This window comes from Stenella coeruleoalba (genome assembly GCF_951394435.1).
Source record: "Stenella coeruleoalba genome assembly, chromosome: 6".
Taxonomy (NCBI): Eukaryota; Metazoa; Chordata; class Mammalia; order Artiodactyla; family Delphinidae; genus Stenella; species Stenella coeruleoalba.
Window position 1 is genome coordinate 121,752,631 of NC_137151.1, and position 21,132 is coordinate 121,773,762.

The following is a 21,132-nucleotide window of genomic DNA, read 5'->3' on the forward strand; positions in this document are numbered from 1 at the left end:
CATCTGGTACAAAGTCCTCTGCCTTTTCATTTTGTCTGTCTTTCTGTGAATGTGGTTTTCCTTCCACAGGCTGCAGAACTGTAGTTCTTCTTGCTTCTGCTGTCTGCCCTCTGGTGGATGAGGCTGTCTAAGAGGCTTGTGCAAGCTTCCTGATGGGAGGGACTGGTGCTTGGTAGAGCTGGGTGTTGCTCTGGTGGGTAGAGCTCAGTAAAACTTTAATCCGCTTATCTGCTTGTCTGGGTGGGGCTGGGTTCCCTCCCTGTTGGTTGTTTGGCCTCAGGCAACCCAGCACTGGAAACTACCTGCTCATTGGTGGGGCTAACGGTGGACTCTGGGAGGGCTCATGCCAAGCAGTACTTCCCAGACCTTCTGCTTCCAGTGTCCCTGTCCCCATGGTGAGCCACAGCCACCCCGTTCCCTCCACAGGAAACCCTCCAACACTAGCAGGTAGGTCTGGTTCAGTCTCCTGTGGGGTCACTGCTCCTTCCCCTGGGTCCCGATGTGCACACTGCTTTGTGTGTGCCCGCCAAGAGTGGAGTCTCTTTTTCCCCCAGTCCTGCGGAAGTCCTGCAGTCAAATCCCACTAGCCCTCAAAGTCAGACTCTCTAGGAATTCCTCCTGGCATTGCCAGACCCCCAGGTTGGGAAGCCTGACACGGGACTCAGAACCTTCACTCCAGTGGGTGGACTTCTGTGGTATAAGTGTTCTCCAGTTTTTGAGTCACCCACCCAGCAGTTATGGGATTTGATTTTATTGTGATAGCGCCCTTCCTACCATCTCATTGTGGCTTCTCCTTTGTTTTTGGTTGTGGGGTATCTTTCTTGGTGAATTCTAGTGTCTTCCTGTCGATGATTGTTCAACAGTTAGTTGTGATTCTGGTGCTCTCACGAGAGGGAGTGAGCGCACGTCCTTCTACTCTGCCATCTTGAACGAATCTCCAATCAAATATTAATTGAGCAACCTCCCAGGGTAATTGTGGGTGACCTTACTGATCATGTGGACAAAGAGCACCCTAACCTGACCTTATGGTTTCTCATCCTCTTCAAGAGACCCTGTATTCTTCCCCACTGGGACCAGGCCCTCCTCCCCTAGCAGTGCTCTCATAGTTATTCTGCTGTATCTACTCCCCACCTTCTCAATAACTTGACCCTTCAAGTCTTCCAGTCTGTCTACCAACCAAGGTATCATTCATTCATTCATTTATTTCAAACACCTGGATTTGTTTATTTGTTGTTTATTGAGCACATACTGTATGCCTGGTACTGGAACAGGCATTTCAGAAAGAACAGTATACGCAACAGGGAGTGCTTATCCTCAGAGAGAGCACAGAAATTGAAAAAAATTCATGTTGAGTGATTACAATACAATGTATTGTATAGTTTCAAAACAGAAAGCGTGTTCTGAAGAAAGGTTGCATGGATACACAGGGCTTGAGCCAAGGGAGCCTGGCCTGGTGTGGAAGGCCTTTCAAGGGAGGGCTTCTCAGGGGCAGTGGCGTGGGAGCCATGTCTGAATGATGGGTGGGGTTCAAGGGTGAGGGCTGGGGTTGTTTGGTGCAAAGTTCCTGAGATGTGAGGTAAGCATGGCTACCGAGGAGTTGAAAGATGGCAATGAGGGTGGATACTGTGGGTGGAAACTGGAGAACTTCTGAGGGTTTTGTTCTTGTTTAGGTGTAGTGGGAAGTCACTGAAGGGTTTGAGGCAGGATGAGGCATGATCCAAGTGTATTCAGTTAAGGTCACACTGGCTGCAGTAGAGGGTTAGTATCCGAGGAGGTGAGAGTACGTGGGTGGGGAGGGGGGATGAGGTAGGCGCCCCTGCAGCATCTCTGGGTCCCATCAGTTTGCTCTATATCCATATTCACCTTCTCCTTCTTCCTTTTCATTTTGAAGGAAAAGATGTCTCACCCACTCTGTGCTGCTTACCCCCACTTGTGCCCCAGAATCTTGGGACCTAGACCCTTCCCCTCCTGTCATTTCTGGCTGGACCCCTTTCCTCTGCCTGAACAAAGGCTGCCAGCGTGATGAGAGGGCCCTTCCCCTCCTGCTGTCAGCCCCTCCTCCGCTCTCCATCAAACCCACTGCGACTTGTGTTTTCCTGCCGTTTTCATTTATTTCCTCGTCACCCTCAGGTGTCCTTTGAACTAGGGCCTCCGACACTATTTTTCCCAGGAAACTGCAGCCTTGAGGTCACCTCCTAAAGTCCAAATCCAAGGGCTTTTCTTTTTTTTTTTAATTGAACTATAGCTGAGTGACAGTGTTGTGTTAGTGTCAGGTGTACAGCAAAGTGATTCAGTTCTATATACACACACACACACACACACACACACACACACACACACACACACACACACAGAGTCTTCCTTATCCATTCATCTGTTGATGGGCACTTGGGTTGCTTTCATGTCTTGGCTACTGTAAGTAGTGCTACCATGAACATTGGGGTGTAAATATCTTTTTGAATTAAGAGCTTTCATCTTTTCTAGATATATGCAAGGGCCCTTTTTAGTCCACATCTTCACCCTTCCAGCCTGACCTAAGGCTTCCCTCTCCACCCAGCTGAAACTCTCTGTAGTTTTAGGCCCTCATTTCCAAATGTTGCCAGGAAAACCCACCACCATCTTGAACTCAGTCTAACCACAGCCAGACTCGTTTCCTCCTCCAGAAGGAGCTCTTCCTTGCCAAGCTCCCACCAAGCTCGCCAATGCCTGAATCCTTGGAATCAAGGGCTCTGCCTCTCCCCCAGCTCTTGAATCTTAAAAAGTGTCTTAAAATTAAATTTTAAAGAAAAATCACAAAGGATAATATAGTGAATTCCTTGTCGCTTTCGTCAGTCACCAAGTTGTCTTGGCTTTTGTTCACACTGAAATTTCCTTCCTATAATCTAAGCCCTACGTCCACACTCGGATGCTTTCTGTGGTCTTCTGTTCTCTTTTCTGCATTTATTCACTCATTCAACAACTGAGCACCTACCATGTGTTACACACACAGACACACACACAGACACACACACACACTCATCCCTAGTCAATGAGTCTCTCAGCTTTTTTTTTTTTTTTTTTGCGGTACGCGGGCCTCTCACTGCTGTGGCCTCTCCCGTTGTGGAGCACGGGCTCCGGACGCGCAGGCCCAGCGGCCATGGCTCACAGGCCCAGCCGCTCCGCGGCATGAGGGATCCTCCCGGACCAGGACACAAACCCGTGTCCCCTGCATCGGCAGGCGGACTCTCAACCACTGCGCCACCAGAGGAGCCCTCAGCTTTTTTTAAAAAATTAATTTTTATTGGAGTATAGTTGATTTACAATGTTGTGTTGGTTTCTGCTATACAGCAAAGTGAATCAGTTATATATATACATAAATCCACTCTTTTTTAGATTCTATTACCATATAGATCATTATAGAGTACTGAGTAAAATTCCCTGTGCTACACAGTAGGTTCTTATTAGTTATCTATTTTTATGTATAGTAGTGTGTATATGCCAATCCCAATTTATCTTTCCTGCCCCTCCTTCCCCCCTTGGTAACCCTAATTTTTTTCTACATCTATGACTCTATTTCTGTTTTGTAAATAGGTTCATTTGTACCATTATTTCTTAGATTTCACATATAAGTGATATCATATGATATTTGTCTTTCCCTGTCTGACTTCACTCAGTATGACAATCTCTAGGTCCATCCGTGTCACTGCAAATGGCATTATTTTATTCCTTTTTTATGGCAGAGTAATATTCCATCGTATATATGTACCACATCTTCTTTATCCATTCTTCCATCGATGGACATTTAGGTTGCTTCCATGTCCTGGCTATTGTAAATAGTGCTGCAATTAACATTGGGGTGCATGTATCTTTTTGAAGTATGGTTTTCTCTGGATATATGCCCAGCAGTGGGGTGCCTGGATCATATGGTAGCTCTATTTTTAGTTTTTAAAGAAACTTCCATACCGTTCTCCATAGTGGCTGTACCAATTTACATTCCCACCAGCAATGTAGGAGGGTTCCTCTCTCAGCTTTTTGATAGGGTCTTGTTGATATATGTGCCCTTGTAGAGCCAGTACTTTATTCTCATGGTGGTCGAGGACTCACTATTCCAATTTAGAAATTAGATGCTGTGGGTACAGGTGCTGTAGAAGAGGGAAGGAGATTTGGAACGTTCCTATAGGTGGTCTTTAAAAAAATGGAATAAAATATTCCTCACCAAAAGAGACTTTATGCTCCTTGTGCCTGAAATCAGTTGGCTGACAACTCTGCTCTTTAAATCTTGCCAGCTCAAAGAAATTCTCGAAAGTTCTCACCTATTAACCGTTATTAAAATAGAAGAAGCTGGGGATGAAATTGTGAGCAATGCTATCTCCTATGCATTGTACAAAGGTGAGTAAAATTAGCTCCTTGTAGAAGTTTCAGCTTTGTGTTGCTTTCTGTGGCTTTTAATGGCTTCCATTTATTTTTTAAAACAGCTTTACTGAAATATAATCTTGCACTTAATTTTGATTAGCATATATTAGAAGTTGGAATAACTACTATTGACCTGCTGAGTTAAATCTCCTTGGTTGTAGATATTTAACAGAACAAGAATTTTTTTTTTTTTTTTTTGCGGTACGCGGGCTTTTCACTGTTGTGGCCTCTCCCGTTGTGGAGCACAGGCTCCGGACGTGCAGGCTCAGCGGCCACGGCTCACGGGCCCAGCCACTCCGCGGCATGTGGGATCTTCCCAGACCTGGGCACGAACCCCTGTCCCCTGCATCGGCAGGCGGACTCTCAACCACTGAGCCACCAGGGAAGCCCCCAGAACAAGCATTTTTATTTCATCAAAATATCAGTTAAAGATGATCACAGTGCTTTCCAAAGAGCTGTCTCCAGCAGTGGTTTAGAATCTTTATCTGAGTCTCAGACACTTTGAGAATATGATAAAAGCTATGGACCTCTGTCCTAGATTCCACATCTGTGTACACAGGTGCATACACACCTAGATAATTTTGCGTTCAGTTTCAGGGGTTAACACGTCTCCTATGCTTAGGAATGAACCTCGGTTTTAAAATCCTCATGTGTGAACTTTGCTGTCTGAGAATCCCATCAAGGTGGAATTACCTGAAGTAAATAGACCCCTGGCAAAGGCCACGTAGAGTTGAGCCGTCTGATGAATATATTTAAGGCATGCAGAGCAGAGCAAGGCCCAAGAGAAGTGCACTTTAAGGATTAGCTGTTTATTAGAATCATTCTTACTGTGCTGGTCAGGAATTTGGTTGTAAGGATATTTATTAAAATGGGACTATATCTGTAGAGATACATAGGTACAGAGATTATCAGCTCTGAAAAAGACAAGTGGAGTATTGTTATGATAGAGCTCATTATGTCATAGCTTTAGATATAGTAAAAGTCAGACGTGGTCCTGGAAATGTGACATTTATGGAATCTGAATCTATGGAAAAATATCAATATACCATAGTTAACTGTTAGGATATGAAATGGAAAGATATTATCACCTAAATTGATCCACAGTACATACTTTGGGACATATAGAATATGGATAAGATGGAGTGAAAATAAACTGTCAGTGAAATGACAGCTCTGAGTGTCTGATTCTAAGATAACATGCTTAGAATCTCCTTTGATAAATGGCTCTGATAATTGGCCATATGTAATGGTTCTGACTCTCTTGTTTCTGGGTGTTTGGTGAGTTGATTTTTTTCCCTGTCCTCTTACAGCCTTTAGCACCAATGAACAAGATAAGGATAACTGGAATGGGCAGCTGAAGCTTCTGCTGGAGTGGAACCAGCTGGACCTAGCCAGTGATGAGATTTTCACCAATGACCGCCGGTGGGAGGTACATAGGAAGCCCTCCTGGGTTATCCAGCGACAGGTCTGGTCCATTTCTGACAGGGTCTTTGCCCTTGAATATTGTAAAAGATTGTCCTGTCCTGGTACATCAGTGTTGCCAAGGCTCTCTTTCCTCATCTGTAGTAGGGGATAATAACATTGACTTAGTAGGTTGCTTGCAAAGAGATAATAAAAATAAATACACTAACGTAAGGTAACATCAATCCACCATTACCATCCAAAGTTTATAGCTCTCCCGCCATGATATGAGAGGCGATTCTCCATTAAGGTGTTGAGGTGCAGATTTCCTCCTAGGAATTGATGGACAGAAATGTGGGGAAACTAAGTGCAGGATGATTGAAAGGGGTTTATCAGAAATAACTCAACTAAAAATCCAGACAGCGGTACTCATTTTGTGCCCTGCCCCACCTTCTTAGCCAAGTTCTCATAAGAGAATTGTCAGCAGTGAGATGCGTAAGAGAAAAATAGAACAAGTTGATTAAAGACATACAATGAATATCTTAGAGTTAGAAAATCAGGACTCCCCCAGGCAAACGAGTACCTCCAATATGGAAGTTGTATGTCCAGAAAATCTGTATTTTTTTCCAGTAGAGTGACTTTTCTCACTTTGAATTTGATGAGAGTTGTAAGACTGCATTTTCCAGCAGCATCCTCTTGGGTACAACTAAAGTGAGATCCGCCTTAGGAGCTCTGTTTTGTAGGAACAATTATAAACCATCACACTTGGATCTGCAAGGTGGAAGCTTCTCTGTTTTAAGCTCTTCAGTCACTGGTGGGCAGTGAAAACACTTTGAGGCCTATCGTTGTATAATCAAAGATGCAGACTTCAGTTGTCCTTACATGTGATCAATTTTAAGAATAGAATCCAAATAAAATCATGGCTTATGGGTTTTTAAATTATTCATTCCTATAGCAAACATTATCTTTGGTTTTTGCAGTATAATGAGCCCTATCTCACATGGCAAGCCTTTAGTTAGTTGAGGGAAAACAGAACTGTTTGTAAATCTAGGTAATTGATTCAGAAATGAACCCCTGTGTGTGAAATGTTCTATTTAAGTGACATCAGATGGTACAAATAAACATAAACTCAGGCATGCATTGAATAGTACATTTAATTTTATTAACTCAGCTAAAGGTAGTTGAGTGAAGGACACAATGGTTGAGAGGATGGACTCTGGAGCCAGCCCATCTGCATGACTTAACCTCTGCAAGTTCCTTAACCTTCCTCAGTTTCCTTGTACAGTGGTGAATTGGGGTCAGTTCATACTGGTTTTAGCAAGAGCTGACTGCTAAAATTTTTAGGGTTTTTTGAGTCTGTTGTTAAATACAGTCATTAAAAATCAAATACTATACTCTTAGAACTAAATAAATTTTATTAAAAACAAAGGCAATAAATAATCAAACTCGTCCCTTTCTAACTATTCTCCTACATTTACTCTGATCTATACCCTGGAGGTGTGTCTATCGTATCTGCATTCTGGAAACACCATACTTGCTACTCTGTGTTGGGTCCCAGTTGTGCATTCAATGATGTCACGTGGTAGCCGAAGACTGGCCCCGTTGGGAGCATTTACACTGTAGCAATCAATGGTCAAATACTACAAATCGGGGCTTATTATTTTCTTCCAGAATGTTGGTTGTAAAGTATTTACCAGCACACCGCTGCTCATTTGAAAACAGATGGTAATAATAGTGGTAGCTACCTCACTGGACTGTTACGATGATTAAATCAGATAATATTTCTGAAGTGCTTAGAACACTGGCACATATTAAGCCGTATATAAGTCTTTGTTTAAAGATAACTAAAGATCTTTGCATAACCTTCTGTAGGGCACAAAGCAGCTTCACTGTGCTGGTTCACTTGGCCATCACGCCAGCCATCAGAGGGATTATCTCATTTTGCTGGTTAATAAGCCAGGGCTCCATGGGTACCACAGGAGGGCCATTCTGATGGTTTTTTGAGGGCCTGCTCCGAACTTGAATCTCCGAAGGCATCTTGACCTGTGTTATCTCATTTCATCCCCACAAGCACCTATTTTACAGACGAGCAAACTGAGGTTGAGACACAGTCTTGTTCGAGGTCGCACATAAGGTAACGGTAGAACCAAGGTTTGGAAGCAAACGTGTGTCTGACTGCAAAGCTCTTCTCTTCTCCACATGCCAGTGGCTCTCAAAGGGTGGTCCCTGAACCCGGGGCAGCATGAGTAACCTGGGAACTTCTTAGCAGTGCAGGGTATCAGGGCAGCCACCTCTTTTTGTCCCTGTCCCGCCTGGAGCCACAGTGGGGGGACTCAAGGGACCCTTGGCAGGTGGCTCTGCAGACAATGTGTGATCCCGGAGAGACCAACATCAGACAGAAACAGAAACCGCTAATGCTGCCCTTGGCAGGGATATTCCCCTGAACCAGGGCTCAGACAATTAAAGTGAGGACAGTGGGCTGGGTGAGCCGCCGCGAGGCTAGTGGGGGGTGCTCAGGGCTACAGCGCCCAGGCTCCTGGAGCTGCCCCTGTTGGCTCCAACTGACGGTTCTCTGTGTTGTCAGAGCTTCTGGTATTTACTTGTGAATCTGGATTTTAATGCTGGCAATGTGGATTTTTATGAACTGTCTAATTTTTAATGTTGGCAACGGAATCAAATTGTAAGAAATAGGGCTTCCCTGGTGGCGCAGTGATTGAGAGTCCGCCTGCTGATGCAGGGGACACGGGTTCGTACCCCGGTCCGGGAAGATCCCACGTGCTGCGGAGCGGCTGGGCCCGTGAGCCATGGCCGCTGAGCCTGCACGTCCAGAGCCTGTGCTCTGCAACAGGAGAGGCCACAACAGTGAGAGACCCGTGTACCGCAAAAAAAAAAAAAAAAAAAAAAATTGTAAGAAATAGTATGGAGGACCATCAGAACATATCTGAGAGCTGGTGTGGCCCATGGACCACGGGTTTGTGTCTGAAGTACACGTTAATTATCTTTATTAAGATGCTTAATAAGCTTCTATGGGATAAGGATTACCAGGAGCCCAGACAGTAGAGGTACAGATAAATAATAACCAGGTATCACTGTCAAGTGTTCCAGTGACTCATGGTTATGTAACATGACCAGGCATTTGCCTCATGGCATGGGAAGGGCAGTGGGGCAACGCCATGGCACAGAAGGAAAAGTTGGCTGGTGGTTAGGTCACAATTGGTGTCCAGCGTAGACCTCAGAGAAATGGTGTGAGCTGTACCATGAGCCCCCTGCCCCCTAATGGAGCGAGTGCTTCCTTTATGCCAGGCACTGGGATCAATTCTTGATCAACATCATCCCTTTTTTTAATGTAATTTTTTCTTTTTTAGATTTTTATTCGACGTGGACCATTTTTAAAGTCTCTATTGAATTTGTTACAATATTGTTTCTGTTTTATGTTTTTGTCTTTTGGCCACGAGGCAAGTGGGATCATATCTCCACAACCAGGAATCAAACACGCACCCCCTGTATTGGAAGGCAAAGTCTTAACCACTGGACCACCAGGGAAGTCCCTCAACATCATCCTTATGTGGGTGTCATTATCTCCACTTTACAACAGCAAGAGACCAGTTCCCATCCAAGCTCACATCTGGCTGATTTCAAAGATTCCACCTTGCTTCTTCCCCCATCTCGATGTTTGAGCTGTAATCTAATATTGTATTACAACTGAAAAGATAAATTTTATTTACCTCATGGTTGAAAATGCGATGTGTCTGAGAAAGAAGGTGCCTTGTCTTCTTGATTGGATTTAGGCTGTGCGTTCTCTCTCTGCTCTTTCTCCTCAGTCTGCTGACCTTCAGGAAGTCATGTTTATGGCTCTCATAAAGGACAGACCCAAGTTTGTCCGCCTCTTTCTGGAGAATGGCTTGAACCTGCAGAAGTTCCTCACCAATGACGTCCTCACCGAGCTCTTCTCCAATCACTTCAGCACCCTGGTGTATCGGAACCTGCAGATTGCCAAGAATTCCTATAATGACACCCTCCTCACGTTCATCTGGAAACTGGTTGCTAACTTCCGAAGAGGCTTCCGGAAGGAAGACAGGAATAGCAGGGATGAGATAGACGTAGAGTTCCATGTGTGTACTGTCACAGCTGTCTGCTTGAATTCTTTGCTCTCTTGAGTCTTCCCTCAAAAAATCTCTCTACTTCCATCTTTCCTACTCCCTACCTCATTGCTGTCATGTAGTTCACATGTTGGGGTTGTTATTTTTTCCTCCTGCCTTTATTTAAGCTAGCGAGTCCTAGCGAGGTAACAAGTGGTGCATTTTCTTGCTTTATTCTTTGTGCTATCTTTACAACTAGTTATTGCAGTATTTCCTAATTGCAAAGCTCGGTGTGACACACTTTCTGAAGGCATCTAGCAGGGAACGGGGAAAAAGGACTGGCTGCCTGACCACGTCTTAGCCTTTTGGACATGATCTGCCTAAAATAGTTCTCTGCTACCTATGCAAAGAAAAGGAGAACTGCCGAGTTTCCTTTTGTGAATAAAAGGGGCAGTGAATCTTTGTAAAGAGATAGTCCAGGTTTCCATTTGAGAAGGTGTTGTGGATGTACCACTTATATTCTCTCAAGATTTCCTATTTTAAGCACAGGCAGGCCCAGTTTCTAGCACCTGCAACTCTTTGCTGAAGGTCTGCTCTGGTCAGAGCCCAGTGACTGCCAGAAGTTGGTGTATAAATACCTCAGCAACCCCCCTGCTCAGAGGAGATAATTCTGAGACCTGTGTCCTACACTGGCTCCAAGGGTTGCCTAGTGGGATTAATCTCTGGTTATTTACCATGACAACTTGTTGGTCTTTTCTTTTCCAATCTCATTTCCTCAATTTCCTAGTGGTTTTCCTGGAATCTCGTCCAAAATAAACTACCTGTCTCAAATGCTTGATCGCTTCTGGGAAAACTCAAACTAGGTCAGGATCTTTGATAGTTTTAGAATTTTATTACATGTGTGTTGCAAAAATCTAAATGAGCTAGGTGTTTGAAGGAATTGGAAATGTTTAAAAAGCTGTTTGATGCTATTTATGTTAAAACTCTCCACAGTATCCATAACGATGCCAGAAACATTTTGGATATTGGTAAAACCTTAGGGAAGATTAAAAGGAATATATACATAGAGTTCTGTTTGAAAAGGTTCCCTTGGAAGATACGGGAGGCTGAATGGGAGCTGGGATTCTTAGCTGATGTATTAGGAATTGTAACTTTGAATAACGCTCCAAAGAAATAACTTCAGTTTTCCATTGTGATAATTGAACTTCAACTATTGGAAAGTTAGAATTTAGTTAGGACGATTTTTCTAGATGAGAAAGAGATTTCTATGATGAGAAGAACTTCTCTTCAGCCTGTCAGAAGTCATTCAGTTTTTAAATTGCCGTCAGCCCATTTTTTCACCCTTTATACCTTTCCATCTACTTGTACGTTGTCTTTTGTGATAGATCAGAGATTCTGTTGAAACTCACATCACGGTTCTGTGAGAATGGATTCAGACGCCAAGTTACAGAGCCCTTCAAACATGGGGCGCTCTCCTAGGGCCTCCTGACCCTGTTTTCATTCTTACACTAGTGTGTCTGCCAAAGTGATGCTCCGTCTGCATGTGCTGACCCCCTGCTCTCATCCCTCCCAGGACGTGTCTCCTATTACTCGGCACCCCCTGCAGGCACTCTTCATCTGGGCCATTCTTCAGAACAAGAAGGAACTTTCCAAAGCCATCTGGGAGCAGGTAAATGTCCAAGTCTGTGGCAGGTGTATGCTTGGTGGTGGTCGTTCTGACCCTTTCAAACCTCACATACCTAATCTAAAGCGTCCTCAGTAAAAGGGAATATTTGATGTCGGTAGATATGGTTGTGCCTGTTTCCATGTGAACAGGGGTGTGTTTGGGAGGGGAGGTCCCTGGAAAGTTCTGGGCTTGGTGGGTAATCCAGGAGGCACCTGCTTCTTAGGTTTGTGTGGATGTGTGATTGTCTTCCAAGTGGAGGAGGTTTTAAAGTTTAATTTAAAATTAATTTCTAACTTTCTTGCACTATAGGCAGGAAGTAGGGCCTGTACAAAGCCTGCTTTAGGAAATGACTGAGACTTTTCTTTGTGATTCCACACATCATGATTTTTATAAATGATTTATGAACAGTTGAAAAGAAGCTGCATTCTCTGTTTTTAGAGCCTAAGATTAGGTATTGAATATCGATTCACACACACACTCTCACTAACTATAATTGTCAGTCCTCGTGTCCTTGACCAATTTCCCCCTCTGAGCTGTTACAGCATGATGGTGGGTCATCAAGCTTCCCATTGCCACGTCTGACTATCAGCTTCTCCTGCATTTGTCTTGTTTTTCTTATTGGAGTATAACTGCTTTACAATGTTGTGTTAGTTTCTGCTGTACAATGAAGTGAATCAGCTATATGCATACCTGTATCCTCTCCCTCTTAGACCTCCCCCCCACCTTCCCCGCCTTCCCCCCCATTAGGTCATCACAGAGCACTGAGCTGAGCTCCCAGTGCTATACAGCAGGTTCCCACTAGCCATCTGTTTTACACATGGTAGTGTATTTATGTCAAACCTAGTCTCCCAATTTGTCCCACCCTCCCGTCCCACCCCTGTGTCCACATGTCTGTTCTCTACGTCTGTGTCCCTATTCCTGCCCTACAAATAGGTTCATCTGTACCATTTTTTCTAGATTCCACGTATATGCATGTACAATATTTGTTTTTTTCTTTCTGGCTTACATCACTCTGTATGACCGACTCTATAGGTCCATCCACATCTCTACAAGTGATCCAGTTTTGTTCCTTTTTATGGCTGAGTAATATTCCATTGTATATATGTACCATATCTTCTTTATCCATTCATCTATCATTGGACATTTAGGTTGTTTCCATGTCCTGGCTATTGTAAATAGTGCTGCAATGAACATTGGGGCACATGTATCCTTTTGAATTATGGTTTTCTCAGGGTATATGCCCAGTAGCAGGATTGCTGTGTCATATGGTAGTTCTATTTTTAGTTTGTTAAGGAACCTCCATACTGTTCTCCATAGTGACTGTATCAATTTACATTCCCACCAACAGTGCAGGAGGGTTCCCTTTTCTCCACACCCTCTCCAGCATTTATGATTTGTAGAGTTTTTGGAGATGGCCATTCTGACTGGTGTGAGGTGATACCTCATTGTAGTTTTGATTTGCATTTTTCTAATAATTAGTGATGCATTTATCTTGATTCTTTTTTGTATGTTAATTCCATGTTCAAGACTGTGAGTATATTCAGGTTCAAGACTTGGTGCACATTGCAAATTTTACTGGGAATCATTATGAACAGTTCAGATTTTTACCACTTCCTGCTTTTGCCATCAATCTGTGCTTGCCTGACTTTGATGTTGACTCGACTGCAAGGGCTTACGAATTAACTGTGACATTCTCACCCCTCTGGAAGACCAGGGGCTGTACTCTGGCAGCCCTGGGAGCCAGCAAGCTTCTGAAGACTCTGGCCAAGGTGAAGAACGACATCAATGCTGCAGGGGAGTCCGAGGAATTGGCAAACGAGTACGAGACCCGAGCAGTGGGTAAGCCTCTGGGAACGGGAGCCGTGGCCGGCACAGCCACACCGCGTGGCATTTACTGACTTTTCCAAGAATGAAGGTGGTGAAATATAGGCTCTCTCATCCCACAGCTGCCCAGGGCCACACCCAGGCCAGGTCTAAGTAACTCAGCACCATAGGGAAGCCTTGGGGTGTTTTGTTTTGGGGATGCTATTCAGAAACCTTGACACGTGTGAGGTTTCACCTGATGTGCAAGCTAGCAGGTTAGCCTGCCAGCTTCCTATACATATACTGACAGAGGACCCCAGACCCCTGGGTTAGGGACACAGATGGTTTACTACTAATGGCAAAGGCAGCAGCCAGAGTGGCATCTTGGGTTGGTCCCCATGCCTCGATTCCCCACGAGGTCACGTGAATAAGGGCTGGTGTTGGTGGTCCCACATCTCCACAAACTTAGGAGGCTCAGAGCTTCTATAACCCAAGGCAACAGGCGAGCTGCCCAGCTCCCCTCCAGGGCGATGTTTCTCATCACCTGGAACAGAAGAGGGCAGAGGCCCTGCTGAGTGTGACACTCCTGAAACATCTGTCCTCTGTTCGCTGTTCACCTGCCCTTGACACGGCTTGCCATCGCCCCTGCTCAGAGGGCCCGGACCCCGCGGGACTGTGAGAAATCCAGGACCAGTTGCCTCGCAGCAACAGAGAATTTTAGGCCGGCTCAGTTTTCTTCTTTCCACTGGGGAGTTTTCAGTTTGCAAGGTGGCACGTTGCACAATGCAGGCGTGTTTGTCTGTTGTCTGATCTAATGAAGAAATGGTCATGCATTTAGCCTCTCCGTGTTGGGAAAAAGGTGTCTGATTATTTCTTCTACTATATTAAAAATTTCAAGGTATTACATTGTTTTTGGACTGACTTCAGCTGGGCAATGGCTCCGAGCATTTCGACTTTTAAAGGATTTTCTCTGAGGAGCTACACACCAATCTGTTTGTCATAAGGTCTCAAAATATAAGCACACCCTCAATGCAGTAGGCCAGTGTTGCTGGGGTTTTTTTAAGTGTTTTTTTTTAAATTTTTATTTATTTTATTTTTGGCTGCGTTGGGTCTTCGTTGCTGTGCGTGGGCTTTCTCTAGTTGCGGCGAGCGGGGGCTACACTTCATTGCAGTGTGTGGGCTTCTCATTGCGGTGGCTTCTCTTGCTGCGGAGCACAGGCTCTAGGCACGCGGGCTCAGTAGTTGTAGCACATGAGCTTCAGTAGTTGTGGCTCATGGGCTCTAGGCGTGCAGGCTTAGTAATTGTGACACACAGGCCTAGTTGCTCCGCGGCATGTGGGATCTTCCCGGACCAGGGCTCAAATCCTTGTCCTCTGCACTGGCAGGAGGCTTCTTAACCACTGCGCCACCAGGGAAGCCCTGGGCCAGTGATTTTTATTACGTCATTTTGGCTTTTTTTTTTTTTTGCACTGTGCCTTAACTGCAAAGAACCTCACCAAAAAAGCACAGAGGCAAATGAGATGGAGGGGGGCTCAGGGTCTGAATCCCCTCCCCAGTGGCTGAACCCCACCAGAGAGGACATTCCCCATGTTCACTGCAGCTCAATTCAGTGGGCATTTCTGGACACCTGCCGCCAGGAGGCGCTGTGCTGTATGCGGGGTGCCCAAAGAAGGTCCCTTTGTTCAGTAGAGAATTATATTGTACTGGTGTTCTCTTTGCCTTTTATAATCCAGGATGCTCACAGCCAGGCTTTCATGGAAGTCAGGGCTTTGCTGGTGGGCCAGGGTTGGGGGGGGGGGAAGTTCGGTGTATTGGCCAGCCCTGCCTCCCGTTTCCCTCTCTCTGGGGACCATGTCACTTAGAGCTGTTCACGGAGTGTTACAGCAGCGACGAAGACTTGGCAGAACAGCTCCTGGTCTATTCCTGTGAAGCCTGGGGCGGAAGCAGCTGTTTGGAGCTGGCGGTGGAGGCCACGGACCAGCATTTCATCGCTCAGCCCGGGGTCCAGGTAAAGAACACGCAGTCACCAAACATCATGCCCAGAAATGGGCCTTTCCATCAGCTGGGTCTCTGGATCCAGTGTATCTCTAACTAGGTGTAGGGATGGGCCAGGTTACATGAACTCTCTGAGCCTTAGTTTCCTTATCTGTAAAGTGGGCATAATAGGGGGTAAAGGAAGGGTTGCTGTGAGGATTCAATGAGATAATATGTGAGTGGGGCCAGCCCTTCATGGTAGCTGTTACTCTTAGAACTATTATTAGTAGTAATGGCAGCAGAGAAACTAGTATGAAGTGGGTTCAGCCAGTGTAGACGTTTCCTGCCCCGAATTACATTAACAGCAGTTTGCACCTGGTATCTCAGGTTTCGGAGGGGAGATTTTTTCCCACCCACCATCGCAGCTGGAGGGGTCTGGTGTGAAGGGGAGGAAGATGGGGGAGAGATGGAAGGACTGACATGCGTCTGCGTAGCCCTGGTACACGCGACCACGCTTCATCTTCACAGCACGTGTGCGGGTCGACATCATCCCATTTTACTGAGGAGGACTCAGGAGCTCGGAGAGGTTCTGGAACGTTCCCCAGGTTGCTAGGAAGTGGCAGGGCTGGGTTTTGATCCCTTGATGATTGCCCGTCTTACAGACCTCCCATTATTCCATGCAGCCAATAACTGGCACAGTGTTTACAAAAGAATCCGTTTGCTACTGCAGCCAAGTGGATTCAGTGAGTGTGGTCATGGATGACAAGGGACGCACAGGGAGCCTTGCTGTTGTTCTGGTGTAGCCTCTGTGTCGTAGTGGGCTGGAGGGAGGCCAGTGCTGGGGTCAGGGTTGCCTGGGAGACCCGGCCGGCTGCCATGGCTGCCTCGCTCTGCTCATGGCTCTGCTCACAGCTTCTTAGCCCCCAGACCCCTTCTTGCAGGTGTCCCAGAGCTTTGGGCCCTAGGGAGGTTGACTCATGCTCCCGTCCAAGTTCACCAGGCCCGACGGTTTCCACCAGATGCCGGTTCAGCGATGTTTATGGAAAGTCTCCCTGCCTGGCCCGTGGGACCAGGGAGTGTGGTTGCTCTGGGCAGGCTGACATGTGGGGTCAGATGTCGCTGGTGGCCATGGAAGCCGAGCTAGTGCGGGAGCTTTCTGTGACCGAGGGCCTTGTGGTGCCGCTCGGCGATGGCCTGGTGGGCTCATCACCCTGGAAGGGTCGGGACCTTACTTGTCTCGGTGTGCCCCGCAGAAGCAGACCGCCAGACAAGGATTTGACTGCACGTAGTTTATGCTGGACGTGAGTCCAGGAGGTGCGTGAGGGGAGTGGAGGCCGAGAGGCTGGGAAGGGAAGGGAAGGAAGCAGACACAGGCATGCTAAGGAGAAGTTGCCTTCTGGGGGCTTCTGGGAGCTTCATGCCTCCTGCCCCAGTGGTGCCCATCTGAGCACCTACCCACCAACTGCAGTTTGCGGTTCCCTGGGGGCTGCCCCTCAAGAGCCAACTACACGCCCGGCCCCAGAAGCCCAGGCAGAGCGGGGCAGGGCTCTCAGGAGGAGCCGTCCTCTCCTGGAGGGATGTGCCGGGGTATGGATGGGGCCCCCGGGTCCCAGCCCTCCAGACAGTGCTGGGAAGGCCTCTGGTCCCCCCTGCTCTGCCACGGAGGCACACCAGTCCCTTCTGATTGGCATGATATTTTTGTTCTTGTGGGGTTTTTTTTTGGCCGTGCTGTGCAGCTTGTGGGATCCTAGTTCCCTGACCAAGGATCGAACCCAGGCCCTTGGTAGTGAAAGTGTGGAGTCCTAACCACCAGATCACCAGGAAATACCCAATACGATCTTTTCTGAGAGCCGCGGGGTCCTTCCGTGTGACCCAGCCTATGCCCACCCCTTCTGTGTTGACTTTCAGTGCTGTTGTCAGAGACAAAACGAATTTCTAATTCCTGCCTTTGTGGGAGGCCCTGTTCCACCTTTCAGGGGCTGATACGTTCTGGGGAAAGCTTTTCCATGCCTTTTTAGCTCAAATGGGTGTTGAGACACCAGTGGTCTCTCTCTTGCCGACTTCCTTTCAGTGTCCTGACAGGTGTCACCTATCTGCCTCCAGAAATGAATCCTTGGGGCCCCGCAGGTAGCACTGGATGTCGTGTGAATTTGTGATCTTTCAGGGAAAAGGAGCTACAGAGGTGCTTGTTTAAACGTACACAGTAAGAATTTGAGTTGGTTAAAATTCATAGGTTTAGTGAATTTGGACTCCTACAACCTCTGTTTTAAAGTTCACAGAACCCAACATAGAAAAGGACTGAAAATCAAACAGAATTTTATATGGTTGAATCATAGCCCCTTAAAATCCAGGTAACTAATATAAAAGAATAAAGATCTCAATTCAGAGAGTTATTTATTTGGAGAGGTTTGAGGGCTGGGAAGAAAGGTCGCACACCATCCAGCATGTCATTGCATTAATAAGGACCTGTGTCCTTTGTCTCTGTTTCCTGTAGAATTTTCTTTCCAAGCAATGGTACGGAGAGATTTCCCGAGACACCAAGAACTGGAAGATTATCCTGTGTCTGTTTATTATACCCTTGGTGGGCTGTGGCTTTGTATCATTTAGGTATGAAACCAAGGCACATACTCGTGTGTGAGTGTGTGTATACATACATCTGTGTGTATACAAGCATCTGTGTGTGTGTACATGCATCTGTGTGTGTACATGCATCTGTGTGTGTGTACATGCATCTGTGTGTGTACATGCATCTGTGTGTGTACAAGCATCTGTGTGTGTGTGCTCTTGTGCAAAGGATCACAAGCCCTGGAAATCACAATGTTCACTCTAGTCCCTGCACTTTAGGTCTGGGATCTCCGTGGGTTTCCCCCAGGTTTGATTTCAAAGAGGTAGAAGTGGGCTCATGTCTTCAATATCTGAGGCAGAATTTGGTGAAATGCCGAGGCTGAATTTTGGCTGGGTCAAACTTAGAGCCCAATTTGGACACCACCTGTCCCTGGCCCAGCTGTGGGTCTATGTTCATCGGTGTTCAGAGGAGAGGTGTAGCCCGTGCAGTGATGTTGGCCAGGATGGTGACAGTGCTGTCCCTCCTCGGTCCAGGAAGAAGCCCCTCGACAAGCACAGGAAGCTCCTGTGGTACTACGTGGCCTTCTTCACCTCCCCGTTTGTGGTCTTCTCCTGGAACGTGGTCTTCTATATCGCCTTCCTCCTGCTCTTTGCCTACGTGCTGCTCATGGATTTCCACCCTGTGCCGCAACCCCCGGAGCTGGTCCTCTACGCACTGGTCTTTGTCCTGTTCTGTGATGAAGTGAGACAGGTAGGTCAGCCCCGACGTGGGGCCCCCCCTCCTTTCCTCAGTGAGCGGCATCTTCCTAATGCCAAAGGGGAGCAGAAGTTGCTCCTCAAGTTCCAAAGTCATTATTTCCCCCAAATAGATGTTCTCATTTGGTGGCCACCCATGAACATGAAGACGCTCTTCCATGAGATCTCCTAGCCCCAAGCCCAAGCTTTGCTCTCTAATTAATGTTAATTGGTGGAGATGAATTACTCGGGAATGTGTTCAAAGAGCAGGTTGACCTTGGACTTTTAAACCCACTCGCATCATCAGGAGCCATTTGTGATCCTGTCATTACTGTCACTGGGGTAGGCAGCACCATGAGTGGCAGGGGAATTGGAAGGACTTTCCAGCTAAGAGCATCTCAATGCCCAGCATGTCAGATTGACAATGTCGGAAATTCATATTCGTCCTTGTGAATTTCAGGGAGTTCATGTCATTTATTCATGGTGTTTTCTCTAGTTTCTTGGGATCTGCATTGTTTGGCATCCTCTTCCCACCCTTAATCTGAACTTAGCCCAGGCCTGGCACGTAGCAGGTGCTCAGTTAATAATTGTTGAATGAATAAATGTTGATGGTGGAGGTCAGTGCTGTCCCTAAACCATCATGAAAAGTCATCCCAGAAAATCCTTTTAAGATGGTAGTTTACAAAATATTTGAGAACTGCTGTTGCTGTCACTCTTGTCCCATATGAGCCCAAACCGAAAAACATATCCATTCAACACGTATGGCCTAGGTGCTCACAGTGTACAAGGTACTGTGCCAAGTGATACCAGATATTTGGAGGGGCAAAGGATGCTGTTCTGGACCCCACAGAGTTGCTGCCTGGAATAGGATTCCTAAATTGTTTTGACTATCATGCTAACTCTAATAGATTCTTTTTTTTTTTTTGTGGCTTCTAGGAGCCCTGGGTTGAGAAAGATTCTGAGCCTCTATTTTCAGCGGGAGAACATCTTAATGAATTAGAAGTGTCTGCCATGGGCACAAGGGGTGGCAGGAGTCCTGGTACCAGTGCCCTGGATCTGCCTTTGCTTGCCTAGTAGGTGGGAGGTGCAGACGCAGGCTGGAGATGGAGTACAGGTAGAAGCGTGTTGAGCATGCAAGATTATCAGGCCTTCTGTCTACCAGCAAATCTCCCCCAGGACCTGGTCCTGCTGACGTGCAGAGGGTTTCTATGACTTCAGATCAGCCTCATGGGTGCCCCGGGCATTGGCTCGAGTGGTCACAGTTCAGTCCAGGGCACTTCTGTATTAGCTCGCTAGGGCTAGGGCTAGGGCTGCCATGATGAAGCACCACCAGCTGGGCGGCTTAAACAACACAAGTTCATCATCTCATTGTTCTGAAAGCCAGAAGTCTGAGATCAAGCTGTGGGCAAGGTTGGTTCCTTCTGAGGATGTGAGGGAGAACCTGTTCCAGGCCCATCCCCAGTTTCGGGAGATTTGCTGGCCATCTCTGCTGTCCCTTGGCTGTAGATGCATTGCTCAATCCCTGACCTCATGCTCACACCAAATGCTCCCTGTATGCATGTCTCTGTCCAAATCTCCCCTTGTCATAAGGACACTAATCACATTGGATCAGGGGCCCATCCTGCTCCAGTATGACCTCATCTTAACTAATTACATCTGCAAGGACCCTACTTCCAAACAAGATCACATCCTGATGTGCTGGGGGGTAGGACTTCAATGTATGAATCTGGAGGGGATGCAATTCAACCCACAGCCCCTTCCATATAGTCTCAGAGACCTTCTTTTACTTGCTAGTTCTCTCTCTTTTTTTTGGACTTCTGTGTATCAGCAGTCAGGGTGTGAAAATATCCTCCTGGAGAGAAGCAGAGAAAGGTGGAAGGAGAGTCAGCATTTAAAACGGGAATGGGCCCTGGCCATTGTGAGAAAGTTAACCAAGAGCTTTTAAATTAGGAAGCTCCCGAGTTACGTTGTCATGGGAGCTGGCGCTGCACGGGGTCGCACGTGTTCCCTCCTAGACCAGTCGGGTGCTGGGGCCCTGACTCCCTTCCTTTGCTGTGCTCCCGGGCGTGGTTGACCACCTTTCAAAGGCACATGAAAGAGAAAGTTTGGCTTTTGCAGAGGAAGAGGATGAAAGGGTGAGTTTGGAGGGGTTTGTCTGACTGCGGGGGGGAAAGCCCTGCGTCTCATCCTGTTTGAGAGACCAGCAGACCTCTCATCCTCTGTGGACGGGGAGGCCCAGTGGGGCAAATAAGTCATGAGCACAAATAAATGGAGAGAGAGAGAGAGAGAGAGAGATAGGGAGAGGGAGAGGGAGAGGGAGAGGGAGACGGAGAGGGAGAGGGAGAGGGAGAGGGAGAGAGAGAGAGAGATAGGGAGAGGGAGAGGGAGAGGGAGAGGGAGAGGGAGAGAGAGAGAGAGAGAGAGAGAGAGAGAGAGGGAGAGGGAGAGGGAGAGGGAGAGGAAGAGGGAGAGGGAGAAAGGGAAAAACCAGCAGGAACTGCAAATAGCATGGTAGTA

The 21,132-nt window shown here is 46.8% G+C and overlaps 1 protein-coding gene across 5 annotated transcripts in view; it reads left to right on the plus strand.

Annotated features, from left to right (window-relative positions):
- TRPM8 (transient receptor potential cation channel subfamily M member 8) overlaps positions 1 to 21,132 on the plus strand; it is a 72,677-nt gene that overhangs the window by 17,027 nt on the left and 34,518 nt on the right. For 2 of the 5 annotated variants that reach the window (XM_079924401.1, XM_079924402.1), the window contains 8 exons: positions 4,266 to 4,368; positions 5,703 to 5,821; positions 9,615 to 9,905; positions 11,446 to 11,541; positions 13,248 to 13,377; positions 15,204 to 15,349; positions 17,810 to 17,922; positions 18,415 to 18,631. In XM_079924401.1, coding sequence (XP_079780527.1) covers positions 4,266 to 4,368; positions 5,703 to 5,821; positions 9,615 to 9,905; positions 11,446 to 11,541; positions 13,248 to 13,377; positions 15,204 to 15,349; positions 17,810 to 17,922; positions 18,415 to 18,631 — 1,215 coding nt within the window. Of the gene's footprint in view, positions 1 to 4,265; positions 4,369 to 5,702; positions 5,822 to 9,614; positions 9,906 to 11,445; positions 11,542 to 13,247; positions 13,869 to 15,203; positions 15,350 to 17,809; positions 17,923 to 18,414; positions 18,632 to 21,132 lie in introns of those variants that run through there. The other 3 variants (XR_013828712.1, XM_079924404.1, XM_079924403.1) reach the window with 3 other exon arrangements.